The sequence below is a fragment of the Cavia porcellus genome, unplaced genomic scaffold (assembly GCF_034190915.1).
Source record: "Cavia porcellus strain 051 isolate PalLab524CR breed Dunkin Hartley unplaced genomic scaffold, mCavPor4.1 scaffold_2, whole genome shotgun sequence".
Lineage (NCBI taxonomy): Eukaryota > Metazoa > Chordata > Mammalia > Rodentia > Caviidae > Cavia > Cavia porcellus.
The window spans coordinates 107,949,823-107,967,292 of NW_026947485.1; the positions used below are offsets into that span (position 1 = coordinate 107,949,823).

The window sequence follows — 17,470 nt, forward strand, 5'->3', positions numbered from 1 at the left end:
GACTGCATGTTCTGCCTGTTCAGGAAAAAGACACTCAACCTCCAGGCTCTGCCAGGTCTTGGCTGACCAACCCTGAGTAAGTCACCTAACATTTTAGATAGTAACACCTCACTGTCGTGTTCAGCAAATCACCAGCCCTGCTCATTATCCTTAGTGTTGCTCCCTTACTTCTATTTGCAGTCTGGCTTTCTGTCTGGGTTTTATTTCCAACTTCTGGCATTCACTCCTGCAAAGTCTGATTCATCTGGCCTCCTAAAGTAGCATGCCAGAGCTTTCCTCTAGGCCTCCTCACCTCACACCTGCTGTGAGACGTTTGCCTTTTCAGGCAGGAGAGCCATAGGTGACAGCTACTTTTGTGCACCACCCAACATGTATCTTAGATGAAACTCCCAGTTCCTGGAACAAGGAAAACAGCCACATTCCAGTAAAAGCATTTTCATTTTATTTAAAAATTATTTACAATTGACCCTTCATAAATGCTTTATTGTAAAATCCATTTTTTTAAACCTGAAGAAACTCTGTGGGTAGGGAGCTAGGGAGAGGAGTGGTGACGAGCTCCTTAGAGGTTCTGCACGGAGGTGAATGTAATGCAAGAGTAGTGGTCCGTGCCTGGTGGTCTATAGGATAAGGAGAGGGAACCTCGTCAGGCAGCTCTTCTGGCTCAGTGGCCAGCTAGGCTGGGAGACTGCAGGATGACAATTCTAGTTCACCATTTACTGGTCTGGGTCCAAGATGCCCAGCACTGAGGGCTGACACTGTTCCTGTCAGGCAAGAGTAGGTGAGGGGTGGGTAGCAGGAGGGTTATCTACAAGAACACATGCATGGCTGAGCCTCAGGCCAGGTCAGGCAAGGGATGTCTCAAAGTCAGTAATGTATTACCGAAAAAGACATCTCTAGCTCCAAGTTTTTACTCACACATGCTGTGGCCCTCCTGTCTGCAATACCTGCTCTGGTTTGGTGGGGCAGAGAACCAAAATTTTGTGGTGCATCGGATGTACAATATCAAGGGTGTGCCAAGAATTTCTGAGGACTCCTGCTTCTTATTGGGTCCTGCTTCCCCAATTACTGACACACTTGAGAAGACCACTTACAATTCAAAATCTGTCTCATAATGACTAGTATCCACTTCATCTTGCATTGCAGAAACATTGGATAAAAAGTTCCATTAATGAAAATAGTGGTTATTTTAACCCTTTTTGGGTCTGAGAACCTTGACAATCTTAGGAAAGCTTCAGCTCTGGAAAACACACTAAAAACATACATATTAAATTCAGGCAATTTTAAGGGTTTCATAGATCCTCTGAAGCCCAATTATGGACCTTCTGGGGTAACAGACCCCAAGGTAAGAACCCCTGAGTTAAAGGTTCCTGTGGGTAAGCATTTTCCTTTGAGATGCAAATAATCCAGAGGAATTGTCGAGTTTTCCCCTGTCCCACATGGTTAACTGAGTAGGTGAGGGGAGGGAATTATCCTTTTCAAGGAAGGGGAGGGAAGCCTGCATCGTAAACCACAGGGAGAAGTTTGGAAATGATTTGAGGATTCATCTGGCACCACTGGATCACTTGATACCACTCAAATAGCGAGAGACATATCAGAAAGGCATGCAGGCTTTCCAAAGGCAAACTGCACTTTTCAAGTTTTCCCTAAAGTTTGCTATGGTTCCTGATCAGAACTCTGAATAATTCTTCAAAGTAGGTACTGCAGTTTATGTACTGTACTGTGCTATATGTGCAGTCATTCTGCCATCTTGTGGTAATTCTCATAATTGCACTTGGCCCAACATGCAGGAGAAAAACCACAGATCCAGTTCAAATTGTGGGACTAAAGTATACTTCGCTGACCTGCTGGGGTGTAGTCAGTCAGAGGGCAGGGAAAAAGTGAAAAATAATGGTGATTCTTCAACATTGCTGTGTAACACACACTGAAGTCCTCATGTATCCTTCTTGGCAGACCTGGGCACTCTTTGGTTTGTCATGGCTAAACTCACTTTCACAGCTTAAAAATTTTCCACTTAAGGTTTTTATTATTATTATATTTTCTTTGATATGCACTTAAAACATGAAAGTTCCATCTTTGGCTCCCACATGGGTCTCTGTTCCCTGCTCCTCTTCCAGAGCGGATTATAGATTGGGAGCCAAAACAGACGCATCCCTGGGAAAAACACTGAGTCAAGGTTCCATATCACATTCTTTTCATTCCAGCTGAGGCATACTTCCCCAGGCTGCTGAAACCCTTATCTCACAGGAAACCAGTCACTGACAGTTTTCTGTGCTGCAACATCAATCACAGACCAATGCAGCTGAGTCCCATGATCCAAAGTTCTGGAGGAATTCTTGGTCCATCCAAATCAATCTTTATACCTGCTACTCCAGCCTGCTATGTGGCCATATGCCAGCGCCACCTTCTGAACTAAGCTAAGCATGAAATATGGTACAAAGTTGTAACTTTTATCTGGAGGAAAGCATGAATTCCAGGACATGAGTCTCCTGTAACATTGGGATCCCAAAGAACAGAGAACAAAAGGGTCTCAGAGTGGTATTGTCAGCTTGGGGTTATTTCTTTTCTGGTTTCAGACTGTGCTATAGACAAGGCCATTTCTAGCATTTCCATTAGAGGCACCTTCTGTTATGGCCACGGCAAGGTTCCGAGTCAAACTGGAGGCAAGGAGGGAAAAATCTGCCAAACTGACAGCTAGGGGTGAAAAGGTGGAACGGAAGGAAGGCAGAATGCTCTGTCACCGAGGGAGGCCTTGGGGTCAAGCAGATGAAGAAAGAGCAGATCTCCCCCAAAGCCCTGGATCTTACACACTCGTGAAGGCTGTCTTTGCCTGTCATGTGATCAGAGGTGTTAAGTTGGAGTTTTCCTCAGAGGTTCTCTCTCCCTCTGCTGATCTCTTCCTTTTTCGACCACCTACAAAACACGGTTTGTAAGTATCAATCTGTAGGACTGGAAGGCTATTCATACCCTCTTAGTAGTCTGAGTTTTCTTCAAAAAAAAGCAGAAATGGAGACAAAGCCCTTGGAAGCTTGACTGGAATGCATATGCATTGTATCCTGGTACTGGATAGTTAACATCTGGAAGGAGTAGGATGCATGTTCTGCACAATGTGACATTTCTGAAAGGCACAATGTAGGCTAGTGCCTGCCATAAAGACTTCCTAGAGGGGACTGAATAAAACGCTGTCATGCTTTAGGATTATGCCTACCCTCTCCTGATGGTCCCAGCCTTACTCAATGCAAGATACTGTCTGAGGAGGACTGATCAGCAGTCATTGATGTCACAGGAGCCAGAGTCAGGGAGCCACTCCCAGGGATTCCATCTCTGAAATAATCTCCCTCTTCATTGAGGCAGGTGGGGGTAATTACATAATAGTCCTCAAGGATGGAAGATCCATTTGTCCCCATCTGTGTTGTTAAGAAGGCATATTTTCACCTTATTCTCTGCCACTGCCTTCCATCCATGGAGGATACTGCTTTCCTTTATCCCATCCAAATTCTAACCAGGCCTGAACCTGCTCAGCTTCCGAGATCCAACGAGATCAGGTGCATGCAGGGTGGTATAGGTGTAGATGCTTTCTTTTCTACGAAGTCTCCTGGACATATTTTTTTTTTTAATTTTTAAAAGATGATAGTAGTCTTACAGATCATATGGGCTCTGTCACAACTACTTGACCTTGACTTTGTGCTCACAGATAACAAATGAGACTATGTATAATCCAGTAAGTCTTTATATAAAGTAGGTGGAGGAATGAAGTCATAATTTAGCCCATGAGCATGATCTGCAGACTCCTGTCCTAGAGAACAAAATGAGTTGGAAAGGTCCTCACAGTATTAGGGCACAGCATTGGCCCAAGATTTGCTGTGTATTTACACCACTATACCTCATTAGCATTCCCAAAAGGAGTTAGTGGCTCCTGTTCTAGGAGAAAGATCCTAACGTGCTTTCCCTGCTAACCATCAGGATGATTTACATCTGGGTGAGGAGCTACTCACTCAAAGTTCTCAGCAGCTTCTTGCCCATGGTTTCCTCAATGTCACTGCTGCAAGGACTGGTCTCTGTGTCCAGGATGATATTAAAACATTCATTACCTGATGCTGAGAAAAAGGAGAATTACCTTAAGTCTTTTCAACTTTCATGTTTAGGGCTGAATGCAGGGTATTCTGGGTGATGTCTTTGGCAGGTGAAAGTTTAAGGCCAAGAGCCAAAACAGTGTGAGTGTGACAAGAGAGGAATACCTCGGAGGCTGGTGGCTCTTAGTTAGCACAAGGCATTTTAGGGCCACAAAAGGAATAATGAGACAAGAGAAGAAAAGCAGGAATCCAATAGTCCATGCAAAGTCACAAATAATTCCTTCTCTTCAAGCACTGGTGAGAGCGGAAGAGAACATTATGTTCGACACCCTGTATCTTTGTTGGACAAAAAGCACATTTGATGACAGGTGGTGGCAACTCCATCTCTTTCCTTTAATTGCACAAACCTTTGAAAACTACAGGGCTCAGAAATAATTGAGCAGATTGCAGAGCTCAGTAACCATCAGGACCCAGTGAGGATTTGGAGAACCACAGCATGTCAGAGCTGGGAAGGGGCCCAAAGCCCACCACCAACACAGTAAGAACTTAACTGGGGAAGTGGAGTGGTGGTGTTGGAAGCTGCACTGCACTGGACAAGGCTGAGCCTGCTCCTAATGCATATCTGAACAGGAGCAAAGCATTTTCCCTTTCCCAGGCCTCATGGGTTCTTGTGTTTCACATGAGCAGGGTAGAATACAAAGACTATTCCATCACTCAATTCTTATTTTTTTGCTACCTTTTCTGGCTACATGCCTAAATTTGATATGTGAAAGGGAAACAGAGTATCAGTGCTAAGCTCAGGTCTTGCACTGATGACTATGTATGTCTCAGATTTTCTAGGTTAGCTGCTTATTTAAACACGTCTCATTAAAATTCTACGAGCCTTTTCAGGTCACTGCTTTGGATCTGAAAGGTCTCTTGCTATGGATTGGGGTAAGTAGAGGGTTCACTGGTTTGAAGCATACGTGGAATAGGTGCTGAAAGCTTGGGGAAATACTCTTTCGTGAAGCAAGCAGAGTGCAGGACCACTGGGATACTAGAAGCTTGGAGTAACCTCACTGTTAAGGCAGAAATGCTCAGTGTCTTAAAGGGAGGTAATATGACTAAGCCCTCAGGATAAATCTGCATACTACCTTGGCTATATGGATCCCCGAGGAAGGGAAGAGCTTTGCCAGTCAGGGTGATGGGTGACAATCAGTTTTCTAACTTGTAAGGTAGATCTAATGATAACTGCCTAACATTTATAGAGCATGGTACCAAACATTGTGGTATGTGTTACCTCATTTATGTTTAAAGCTACTTTATGAGATAGCTACTGCAATTCATATCTCTTCAGATAAAACTAAATCTTAGGTTAAGTAACTTGCCCAAAATTGCATAGTTCCTAAATATAGGAAGGAGTCAGGGTCTGAATCAAGGTGGGGTTATACTTCCTAATATTGCACTATGCGGCTTTCCTGGGGGAATGAATTAGACAGGGCCTTATGAACAGCAGGTGCTCCTAAAACATCAGTGCTCCTTTCTTGGCTGCATAAAAATGTAGAAAGACTGATACAAAATCTGGGGTCCCAGGGCTTGCCTTACCCAGCTTGCCCCAGTCTACTTTCGTACCCAAAGGTGGTAACCCTCCCTTGGTCTTCTGGGTCCCTCCTGACCTGCTGTTGTGGGAACAGCTGCAGGGGACAGGGAGAGTTGCTGTGTCCTGTGCTCCTCAGAGTCAGTCATTTCTTCCTGGGTGAAGGCTATCTCCTCCATCCTCAGATACACAACCTCTCCGGGGCTTCTCAGACCATCTGAATGGCTGCCTGGGGGTGGGACAATGCACAAATCACCTCTCTGCCTTGGAGGAGGAGACTTGGGGCTCTGCAAGTCACCAGATGGCAGCCCTGGGCAAGGCTGGGGAGGAAGGCAGGGCCATCCTCACTCCATGAAGCCCATTCCATTTGCTCCCCCTGACTTACATGGCAGGCTGGTCCTGTTGTTCAGTAGCATGAGGGCAGCATCATCCTTGGGTGTCTGGGGTGTGACCCGGGTTGTGGGAACCTTGGTGGAGTCTCCATCAGTGAAGGCCTCCATGTCAGGGGACTGGGGTGAGCTGTCCATATGGCAGGCGGTGAGTGCATTCTGGTACTGCTGTCGTGTGACCTGGAAGGAAGTGGGTAGAAGCTCAGCAGAGCTGGATGCACCCTTCTCTGGATGTAGCAGCTTTCCTGAGCTGACACACAGCGCCCCTGGGGTGCTTTGGAACCCTGGGCTCTGAGGCCTGAGACCTTGAGCTGGGGGTCTTACCAAGATGTACCAGCCTGGCAGCTGAGTAATAATGAGGGGTCCTTTGCTTGCTGGCCACAGTTGGCACTGCTCATTTTTATTGGCTCCAGACTTCATGTGCACCCAGAGGAGGAGCCTGTCTAAGTCCATTTTGTGTTGCTATGACAAAGTAAACCAACTTTGTAAAAAGTAAACCAACTTTGAATCAAAAGTCGGGGGGCTAAAAAATCCAGACAGTGCTGGTATTTGATTAGGGCCCCCTGGCTATGTCACAACATGGCAGAGAAACAGAAAAGGCAATAGTCAAATACAGAAAGGGCCAAGCACATAAGTGATCTTGCTTTATAACAACCTAGTCCTGAAAGTACTATATGAATTCTTCCCAAGGGTGATGACTTCAGGACCTAATTACTTTCCCACTAGACCCCACCTCTTGAAGGCCTACTTCCTCGTGATAACTTACATCAGAGACTAGTTTCTCACACACGAACCTCTGGGAGACCTACTCAAACCATATCCAAATTGTAGCACACAGATGGTAAAATGGTCCTGTATTAGTGATTTTCAACTCTCAGCATCAGAATTACCTGAAGAGCTTATTAACATAAAATTAATGGTCCAAACTTCCAAATTTTCTAATTTATCAGATCTGGGGTAGAAATAGAATTCACTTTGCTAGCACGTTCCATGTAATGTTAATGCTGCTGCTCTTCAGATTATACTTTGAGTACCACTGACAGAGACCTAGTTCAATTCAGACGCAGGTCCCACTTAGATCCTTTTTCTTTTTCTCAAAAGGATTTTAAAGGACAAAGCAAAGTGTCAAAAATTGGCTTTGATACTTTTTAGGTCAAAACTGTATGATCTATATGGTTTATGGCATGGAATCATGGGTCTCAAATTAGCATTTGTCTCATGTTTTTAATAGACTGAATGTTCTTGTGGATAACATCTGATTTTTGCAGTGCCTCTTTGTTGGGAAGTATAAAATCAGGTTCCAAATTTCCCCCAAAGATGGAGAAGTTTAGCCATAACACTAATGGAAACGGAAATTTGTTAAATGCCACATGGTAAGCCCAACAAAGTAGTAGCTTTTACAATAGTTGTGTTCTTTAAAATAGCTCTAGATTTGACTTCTAGTTTAATCAAAGGAAGCTAAATGATCCCTCATCTAGAAACTATGGTAAGAAACACACTCCCTGCTCAAGACCAAGGTGCAAGCCATGGTTTTGCCACCTTCAAGTTGGGTGATCCTGACCAAATCATTAGCATCTCTGAACTTATAAAAGAGGCCCAGAGATAATGAGATAATGTGGGTGAAAATGTTATACAACTGTTAGTGATGACTAGTTTAAAATATGTCCACAGACAGGCCTCACACTTTGATTTTACAATGGCCATACATCTAAAAGACAGGGGTTCAATTTATTACATTAACTCTAAGTTAGCTATGGCATATCATGAGGTGGTAGCAGGAAGCTGTGTCCCTTCTGCCCCAAACCCAGTGTAATTGGTGGCAGTGTGACTGCCTCTTGGGAGCTACAACTGTTAACAAGATGCTCTTTTAACGTCTTTATTTTTAGAAAGGTTTCACCCACATTGTGTCTGTAGTGAACTGTACCACTCTCCTGGTTCTCAGGACACAGTGATAGGCCCATCCATTATTCATACCTGGATCCAGGAACTCAAACCCTTTCTTTAAACATCGTTAAGGAGGAAACAAAGAGCTGGAAATGAGGAATTATGTCTAGAAGCAATGCTGAACAAATGGAATAGCCACCTTATAAGGGACTGGGTTCCCCATCACTGAAGGCTTTTGCACAGATGTTAAATCACTGCTTGTCAACCACAGTAAAGAGGAGAATGAGACAGCAACAGTTAGAATCTAACATTAGTGAAAGAAGCATGGTAGTGGGAACAGGTTGAGGGAGTGTTAGTGCTGTTTGCCTGTAGGTGTACACCTGGAAAAGCACAACTCTTTAGTTACTTTCTTTATAAAAGTGTTTCATAGCTTTGCTTTCACACTGCAATCTTTAAATTTTTTTAAAACCATAAACTACTGTCTTGCCAACAGTGTCACTTTAACATAAACTGTAGACAGAGTATCACTACGGATAGTGTACCCAGGGACACAATCTCTGCTCTGCTTCTCTGAGCTGTATTTCTAAGCTCATGTATCATTTCCTGTCAGTTCTCTTTCCATGTTCAGCAGCTATGACAATTAAAAAAACAAAAACAGAAACAAATAGGTGCTGAGGATATAGCTCAGCAGTACAGTGCCTGCCTGCCAAGTATGAGGTCATGAGTTTGATCCCCGGTACCAAAACAAAACACAACAAAAAAGAAAATATATTTCAGAAAAACTTGGAAACAAAATAAAAGTTAACATATTATTATACCATTAATATCTCTAAGATCTTTAAGTGGGTCCTATATTCTAGGAATTCAGTTAGTAGCCACTCTTTTATTCAATCCATAAACACTTTCCAGAGATAAATATTCTATAATATTTTACATCTGAGAAAACTGAAATACAGAGCATTTTATAATTTATATAGTTTATCAATTATAAAGCTAATAGGAAAAAATAAATTAATCTGATTTTGAGCCTAATTTCATAAATTCCATTCTACTTTTGATTATTTATATTTGTAACACATGGTAAGAGAAGCAGAATATTTCTAGTTCAATTTTAGATATCATGAATCACTGGAGAAAAATTATCACTCAAGAAAAAATGCCAGAACAATGATAGCATACAAAAATCTACCTCACTAATCAGACACATAGTTATAGAATTAAATGAACATGTTAAAGAATTAAATGGGTAAATAAAACTATCATTTAAGAATATAACTAGCAACATAAAGATTAACAACACAAAGGAAGCAAAAAAGAGATCATTTATCAGCTAAAAATAGTGGAATATTTTCTTCTTTATTACTAGTGCATGTTGGTAATAAAGAACAGTGAGGTTCATTTGGTTACAATAATACACAAATACCATGGAACACGTGTTGATCTCTTTCTGTCTCACTACCTCACTGCTCCTTTCCCTGCCTCACTCTGACAGTCTTCCCCATCTCCATTATCTACTTCCTATTTCCCTGAATGACAACTTTTTTACTAGCATGGTATTGTCAAATAGAAACAGAATATGAGTGAGCCACGTAAGCAATGTCATATTTTTTAGTAGTTACATTCAAAAAAGGAAAGAGAAGCAGGTGAAATAATTTTGATACATTCCCCTCAATATATCCACAATAATTCCACTGCAACACACAATCTATAAAATCATTGGGAATTTTGCATTCTTTTTTGTATTAAGGTTTTGAAATCCATTACACACTTTATATTTGCAACATGTCTGGATTTGCCCTATTCTTCTACTGTATTTCATGGCAGCAAAGGTCCAGGTTTTCTGCAGACCTAAGCTGCCCTGCCCAGTTTTGGGGACCTGGCCTGATTGAAAAATGTCCCTACTCTCACCATTTCAGAACTGTGGATACAGCCCAGACACTCTTTATTCACCGTCCCTTGACTATATCATATCTACCTGCCTTCATAATCTGTTTATCCCTACATTGCACTGCCTTAACTCCTCTCTGATTCTTTCCTAATTTTTAAACATCTAGACATTCTCCAACCAATGTAGCATTTCACAAATGCTATGTGATTTTGTAATCAATTAATTAATATCTAGCACTGGTTGCTGTTATTTAACTTATGTTTCCTTTCTCTAAGTAGGACTTAATCCATTTTAGAAGGACTCAAATATTTAAAAAAATAATGTTTTTTTTTAAAAACATGTTTTTATTTCCTCTTCACTGCTATAGAGAAAACCATTTCTTAGAATAGCTTGAGTTCAAACCCCCCACCTCCACCGCCACCCCGTTATTGAACAGACAGGGCTTTCACACTGAGCTATACCACCAGCCTTTTAATTTTGAGACAGGATCTTGCTAAGTTGCAATTTAGGGATTCTGCCACAAGATGGTGATGGTATCTTGGTCAAGGTTATAGACTTCACATAGTAAGATACCTGCCAAATATTCTCAGTTTAAAAGTGATATGTACAGTACACATTTAAAAAATAATAGAGATTGTTTAATAGCATCACAATTTAACTAACTATCCCTCCCACCCTTTTTTGTGCTAGTGCTCAAACCTAGGGCTTCTTAACTACTATTAATCCTGGTTTGTTTAAACTTTTGTTTTGTTTTGTTTTGCCAAGCAGGCACTTGCACCACTGAGCTAAACACCCAGCTCATGGCTTGTTTATACCTTTTCCTGACAATCATTAGATGAACTTCCCTATCTTATTTTGTAACGTATCTTGAAAACAAGTTACTCTTGGACTTTTTAACACCTCTAGAACTTCAGTTTATTGGATGTGAACAGTCCTTAAGAAATCAGCAGCAGGGAGTAAGCTTCTAAAAGCACTTTTCCACACTGTCTTTTCTTTATCATCCTCAAACTTCTCCTTGGGGTTAAAAAGAGGGTGGGGAAGGTAGGTTAAGGAAGTAGATACTACAGCAGCCTGAATAATAGACCTGACAAGTCTACTAATCAGAAAGAGGTACCTTTCAACTTTAATGGGTGGCATAGTCTTATGAGCAAAGTAAGTTAAAACAAATATCTTGAATAAAATAGGAGCTTCAGCTCTTCAAGTTCTCCTGGGCAGGATTATCCATTTTAGGGATTGAAACCATAGGTTTAAAGAAGTTTTTGAATAATGCTTTAATTGGTTAGCCTTCTCAATGTCAAAACATCTAGGTGGAAAGAAAAAAGTCCATGCTCTGTGCTGGTTGGTGGCTCTGTAATGTCCTTTAGTTTGAGAAAAGAACAGAAAACTGGTCCTTTGAATGGACCTTGGCTTTGGGGTTCCCAAAACTGCCACTCTCTTGGGTCAGGGAAGAGTCTGACCTTCTATGTGCCCTATTATTTGCAGATCTTTTTCCTATGTCTCGGGATGCAGATATGAAATTATTTTCAAGGGTTACGAAAATGCTTACAAATTTCCTGCCAAGTATTTGTCTTAGCACATTTCTATTTGAGGAGCTGCTATCTTACATAGACACTCATCAGTCTATATAAGCCTGACAATGTTTTTAAAAAGTGGGCTCATTAAACCTGGCTCCTAAAGAATTTCATTCACTTTTCCCTGCATAGCAGCAAATCAAGTCTTCATACTGATTTTCTGAACTTAAAAATAGTATTATGGACCAAATGTGTCCCCTCAAAATCTCTATGTTGAAATCTAATCCCCAGGGTGAGGGTATTTGGAGGTGGGGCCTTCGGGAGGTGATGAGGTCTGTGGGTGGAGCATCACTGATGGAATGAGTGCTCTTATAAGAAGAGGACATTTCTCTCCTCTCCTCCAAGTGAAGGCACAATAAAAAGGACATCTGCAAACCATGAACCAGGCCATCACCAGACACTGGATCTGCCAGCATCCTGACCTTTGACTTTCCATCCTCCAGACTATGAGAAAGAAATATTTGTTGTTTCCGTCATCCAGCCTGTGGCAATTTGTTACAACCACCCATGAAAAGATCTGAGACATGAACTTAACAAAAATTCCCAATGCACTTGTGATAGAACTCAGATTCCATAGTCTGGCCTGAAGATCCCATGTGGTACTCTCTGATGCCCCCTTCCCAGCTCACATCTCCCTGGCTTTGCTCCTTCTGGGCTGGCACTCAGATCCTTGACCTGCCATGCCCTTCCTCATCTCTGTTTCCTCCTAGAATATTCACTCCACATTCCATGTTTCAGCGGAAGTCTCTTTTCCTCAGACTGTTTGGATAGCCATTTCAAAGGCAGTCTCCTGGCCTCCTCTATCTAATCACTGTTTATCCCATGGTCCTGTTTATCCCAAGGCTCTTATTACTACTTGGACCTATCTAGATTCTTTATATTTACTTGTTGTTTGTCATCTTTTTCCCCTTGTCAAGTAAGCTCTAGAAAGGCAGCGGTCTGTTGCCTTTAGCCTAGTATCTTGTCAATGGAAGCACACATTCATTGTGACTTCCTACCCTGCCCCAAACGTACAATATTATAAACTGCTACAGTTTGGCATGGAGGAGTTTCCTTCTCCCATGTTTTTCTCTACCTTGCCTTCTGAAGAAGGTCAGAAGTGTTAGTAATGAAAGGGCTTCTAGGCTGAAAGCCACAGAGACAAGATCGGAGGCTATGGCTTTCTAAGGCTTATCTTTTCTGTCATGTTAGACTTCTCAAATGTCTAGTCACAAGTCCCTGTGAGTAAAGCATGATGAGTCTCTGGCAACTTCTCCTAGGCTCTGCTTCCCCGCAAGTCTCTCTGAAGCCCAGTGATTTCAGGGCTTAAGCTCTGGAAGCAGACAGACTTGACTTGGAAGCTTGGCTACATTACTTATGAGCCACATGATCTTATACTCCTCAAGCCACAACTCATTAATCTGAACAGTGGAACTGCGAGTAGGACCTACCAGGAGAGTAAATAGTCAGTGCAAACACAGGTCCTGGTAAAGTTCCTTGCACAGGGCACTTCCACATGATAGTTATTATTCTAACTTATCCTCTAGGTTCTGTCCCTCCTGCTAGTAATTTTCCATGATGAATTCTTTCCATGGTTACTTTCATCAGCTCAAGATGTTTGTAGAATTCTGGGACAGAGAAAGCCAGTCATCTTCATGTCCAAATCATCAAGGGATGTGCCCTGGACAAAAGGGAAGGACCTTCGCCTACCTGTGTGATCTTAGTATAGCTCTTGTCACTCAGCCTGCAACCAGGACAGCAGTTACCAATTACACTTAGTAGGTATTTCATTGGGCTGGGATATGTGGGCTGTAGCCAAGATTTCAGCCCAAATTTGTTATGGTTTACTCAATGCTAGAAAACAAAACAAAATGACAGTAGAGTGAGAGAAAAGGGAAAAATTTAAAAGGCTTCTGTACAATGCCAATCCCAGTGAAAGGTGTGAAGAAACAGTCTCTCACAATTGCAAAGTAAAGGGCAAGGCTGACTCTCTCGGCAAGTCTTTGCAGAGTGGCCTGGAGGTAAGGAACTGTTAAAGTTTTCTACACAAGATTTTCAGTTAGCACAAGGGCCCACTTGTGCTTTAGACTATAAATATTAAGGTGCAAAGTTATACCATTAGGTATACCAATATTATAGTAAAACCACAGCATCATTTTTTCTGTATACTGTGTTTGTTAATCACCTGCAGGTTGATCTTGAAAAACAAGTTAATAAAATCAACCCATGCTAATACTTTTCCCAGAATTCTCTTTGGATCCTAGGGGATCCAAAGAGAATGGTTCTACTAGAAATTTGCAGACAAGCTAATCTTCCATTGCTTTCTGCCTCAGTTTCTCACATGAAAAACAAAGATCAGGAGATTTCGACAGTGACAACTACCGAATAATAGTAAAGCTTACTGAAGCAACAGGGCCTTTATAAAACCAAGGAACAATTACCACCCAGCATTGCACTGGAACATGGGGAAAGGTGATATATAATATGACTGGGGTGGGGTCTCCTTGTCCAGCTTCCCCAGCTAACTCTGCCCACTGGGAGGGAAGAGGGGCTTCACTTCCAGGGGAATTACCTTCACAAACTGCACATCGCTGAGGATGTGGACTGAGTAGTCGGGTGTGTAGAGGTTGTTGCTGCTGCTATACAGCTGGGTGTTGCTCCCACCAAAGTCACTGCGCTCTCTATTCGGAGACTCAGAGCGATTCAACCCGCTGCAGCGAGAAGGGGATCGGTTTACTGCAGATGGTGAGGAAGAGGACAGAGAGAAAGACAAGAAGGAGCAGAAAAGAGAAAAGAAGCGGGTAGAGAAAACAGGGAGTGGAAGGAGGGAGAAAGAAAAAGGTGCTGTTTACTGAGGTCCAACAGGACTATCAGGAGATTGTAGCACTAGGTTGTAGAAAGGGGCCCTCATCTTCCCTTCAGAGCCCAGCAAGAAGCCCCAATGTTTTGCTGCGGTTGACTCCTTGAGGCATAAATATCCCTCCCTGTGGCCTTTTCCAGAAGGGGGTTTGGGCATTTGTTTCCCCCTAGACAGCAGCTGAGGAGGTCCACTGTTTTTATTAGTTCTTATTTCAAGATTACACACAAGAGGACCTCAAATGTGTGAGTAAGTTCTGTGAACGTAGTTTGCTAAGCCAAAATATAAAACCCTCTAGTAGGGAGGCATACTCTACCTGTGACAAGCCCTGATTTAGAGAGGCCATGGTCTTAGGTTTGCCCTGAAAATCACCTGTCTCAGCACAGATAATCGATCTTCACTAGGGTGATATGTCTCAGTGGGGTTAATTCAAACCTGCCCAAACACTGGTAGGACTTGGAACAAGAGTACAAACAAAAGGCCCACAAATTATATGAATACAGTACTTGGAAATTATAAATGACATTAATAAACTGTTAACATATGTTCTATTCTTATCCTTGACAAATGTTTATAACAATTTGAAAGCCCAGTTTGACCCCTTAGAGTTATGTGCTAGAAAACAGCCCTTGCTATCTCCAAGAACAGTTTGGGGGTGAGGATTTCAGGATCCTATGAATCTGAAATGTGAGCTAGGAAGAACAGGGGCGTCAGGTGGGCACATGCTCTTGGCTCTCTGAATTCTTGCCCCACTTGCAGTGGTGGGACTGGGAAAGACCAAAGTGGGGCCCCTGAAAGTGTGGCTTAGGGCAGCATTAGCCCTTGAATAGGTCTAAGTAGGGACTGAAATAATCCACAGGCTCTCTCCAAACATCCAAATGTCCTGTCAGCTTTTTACATTTTAAGGAGTTTTGGGGTGGGGGTTCAATTTTATTTGGTTTCAAAATGGACTCTGAACTACATCCCTGGGACCAACAAAAGACAGAGTGCTGAGAGTGACCCCAGCATCACCTCCACCATGAGACAGCACTAGTGAGAAATAGCAAAGCCAACAGAAGACACTCTGTACTTCCAAAGGGAAAAAAAAAAAAAGAGAGACAACAGGAGGTTTGTCTCATAGCCCACATTAACTCAGGGCTAAAAAACAAGAAACAAGTTCTTCAAAGATTCTGCGCCTTGCTTTTGCAGGTAGACCCTTGGAAATTTTTTTCTCTTTGGCTAATGCTGCCATCAATCAAAATACTTGATTAGCACCTATTTGTAGGGAGTCATAGAAGCTGGCAATCACTTTAGCTGTTTCTGTCTAACAAATCATGAAACAAAAAGATTAAAAATAAAAATAGGTTGAATTATTTTCTCATTAGAATCACAATAATCACTGCTTTGTTATAATTATAGAATTAAAGATTCAAATTCCATCTTACCCTTCTCAGTAAACGTCACTCATTTATTTACTGTTACTTAACCCAGAAACCTGGAGTCACCTTTGACTCTTGTCATTCTCTCAGCCCCACATCAAATTCTACCTCCGTCCAGCCCATCTTTTTTATGACTCTCCAGTTAAACCCAGTCACTATCACCTTTACCTCACAGCCTGATCTCCCTATTTATAATCTTATAAAGTGGTCCCCGGCTAATCTGTGGAGAATACATTCCAAGATCCTGAAACCACTGATAGCATCCAATCCTAAGTATTCCGTTTACTACTATATATATGCAGTGCAGTAAAATAAAATACGTAAAATATTAAAAATTTGGTTACAGCAGGACACTGTCATTAATCCTTCCTCAAATTATTTCCCCTTGCTTTGAATGCACACCCCATCACTCTGAAGAACTTCTGCAAGTCTTTCTTGTGTGTATCCGTAAGCCTGCAGGGTACTGGGAATACAGGTGTACACCATGACACCTGGCTTTTATCCCATTGTTCTTGACAGTGTTTTTTATAGAAATAATTTTTTTTTATCGGTACCAGGGATCGAACTCACAACCACGCACTTGCAAGGCAGGCGCTTATGCCACTAAGCTAAATCCCCAGCCCCTAGAAATAAAGTTTTAAAAAGTTTAAATATTCATATTATCTTTCAATCACCTCTTACATATCTACGATAAAGTTTAATTTACAAATTTGACATAATGAAATGATATTTATTTCCGTTAACTAATAACAACTGTAAAAATATATTAAAATAAAAGTTATTTGGGCTGGGCATTTAGCTCAGTGGCATAAGCGCCTGCCTTGCAAGCAGGCAGTCGTGAGTTCGATCCCCGGTACCGATAAAAACGAAAAAGACAAAAAAAAAGTTATTTAAAACTTATAAATTGTTTATCTGGAATTTTACATTCAATATTTATAGACCACATTTAACCATGGGCAACTAAAATTATGGGAAGTGAAAATGTGGATAAAAGAGCATCACTACTATCTGCTTTAGCCTCAGCTTCCAGAATAACGTTTTAAAACATCATTTAGCTTCTTACTATACTTACTATACTTTTGCATAAATCCAAATGCTTTTTGTGGCCTTGACACTCCCATGACCTGACCCCTTTTCCCACTTCATCTTCTGTGGGGCCTCCCTTCTCCTTGCCTGCTTTGCTCTTGCGCTCTGGCCTCCTTGGGCATCTCAACCACGCAAGTTACCCCTACACTCCCAAGTAGACATCATCTCCCTACTCTCATGCCCTGCCAAAGTTGCTTACTTCTTGGTTCCTGCCTATCACTGAAATACAGCCTTCTCCGAAGGCCTTGTCTGGCTACTCTAAGAAGATCCCGTTTTCTTCTATCACTGCCCCTATGCATTCCATCAAAGCACTTTTCCAAAATATTAATTACATGTTTGTACTTGCTTATTATGTTTGTTCAACTCTAAGTTCCATGAAGACAGAGAGCTTATCTTTTTAAAGATACAACACTGTTAAATATGCCTAGTGCCTAGCACAGTGCATGACTTGGAATAGATAGATATTCAATACAAATGCACAGTGAACAGATTTGTAACTAAGGGTCCCTTTGGGGAGGTTATTTAAAATCTGAATATTGTTTAAGAAAAGAACTCTCAAATGTGTTCTAGAGTCAGAAAGTTAATTTCTCCAAGAACCTAGTGGGGGAAGAAGGACAACAGAAATGGAGGTGAGTAGAGTTAAATCTTGCACACCCAGAATTCAAAAAGCCTTAGACCATGGCCTAGTACCATTGAGGGAGAGCCCACAGGGAATGCCAGGATTCTCAGGGAATGTGTAATAACAGCTGTGA

At 41.8% G+C, this 17,470-nt stretch overlaps 1 protein-coding gene across 7 annotated transcripts in view; it reads right to left on the reverse strand.

Moving 5' to 3' along the window:
• Window positions 1-419: 419 nt before the first annotated feature.
• The window catches only part of Cnnm1 (cyclin and CBS domain divalent metal cation transport mediator 1), a 68,867-nt gene continuing 51,816 nt past the window's right edge, over window positions 420-17,470 (reverse strand). For 2 of the 7 annotated variants that reach the window (XM_023561505.2, XM_063245067.1), the window contains 5 exons: window positions 13,930-14,093; window positions 6,032-6,215; window positions 5,726-5,875; window positions 3,993-4,094; window positions 420-2,910 (listed from right to left, as the gene is read on the reverse strand). In XM_023561505.2, coding sequence (XP_023417273.2) covers window positions 2,831-2,910; window positions 3,993-4,094; window positions 5,726-5,875; window positions 6,032-6,215; window positions 13,930-14,093 — 680 coding nt within the window. In that variant the 3' untranslated portion in view covers window positions 420-2,830. Of the gene's footprint in view, window positions 2,911-3,992; window positions 4,095-5,725; window positions 5,876-6,031; window positions 6,216-13,929; window positions 14,094-17,470 lie in introns of those variants that run through there. The other 5 variants (XM_063245068.1, XM_063245069.1, XM_063245066.1 and 2 more) reach the window with 4 other exon arrangements.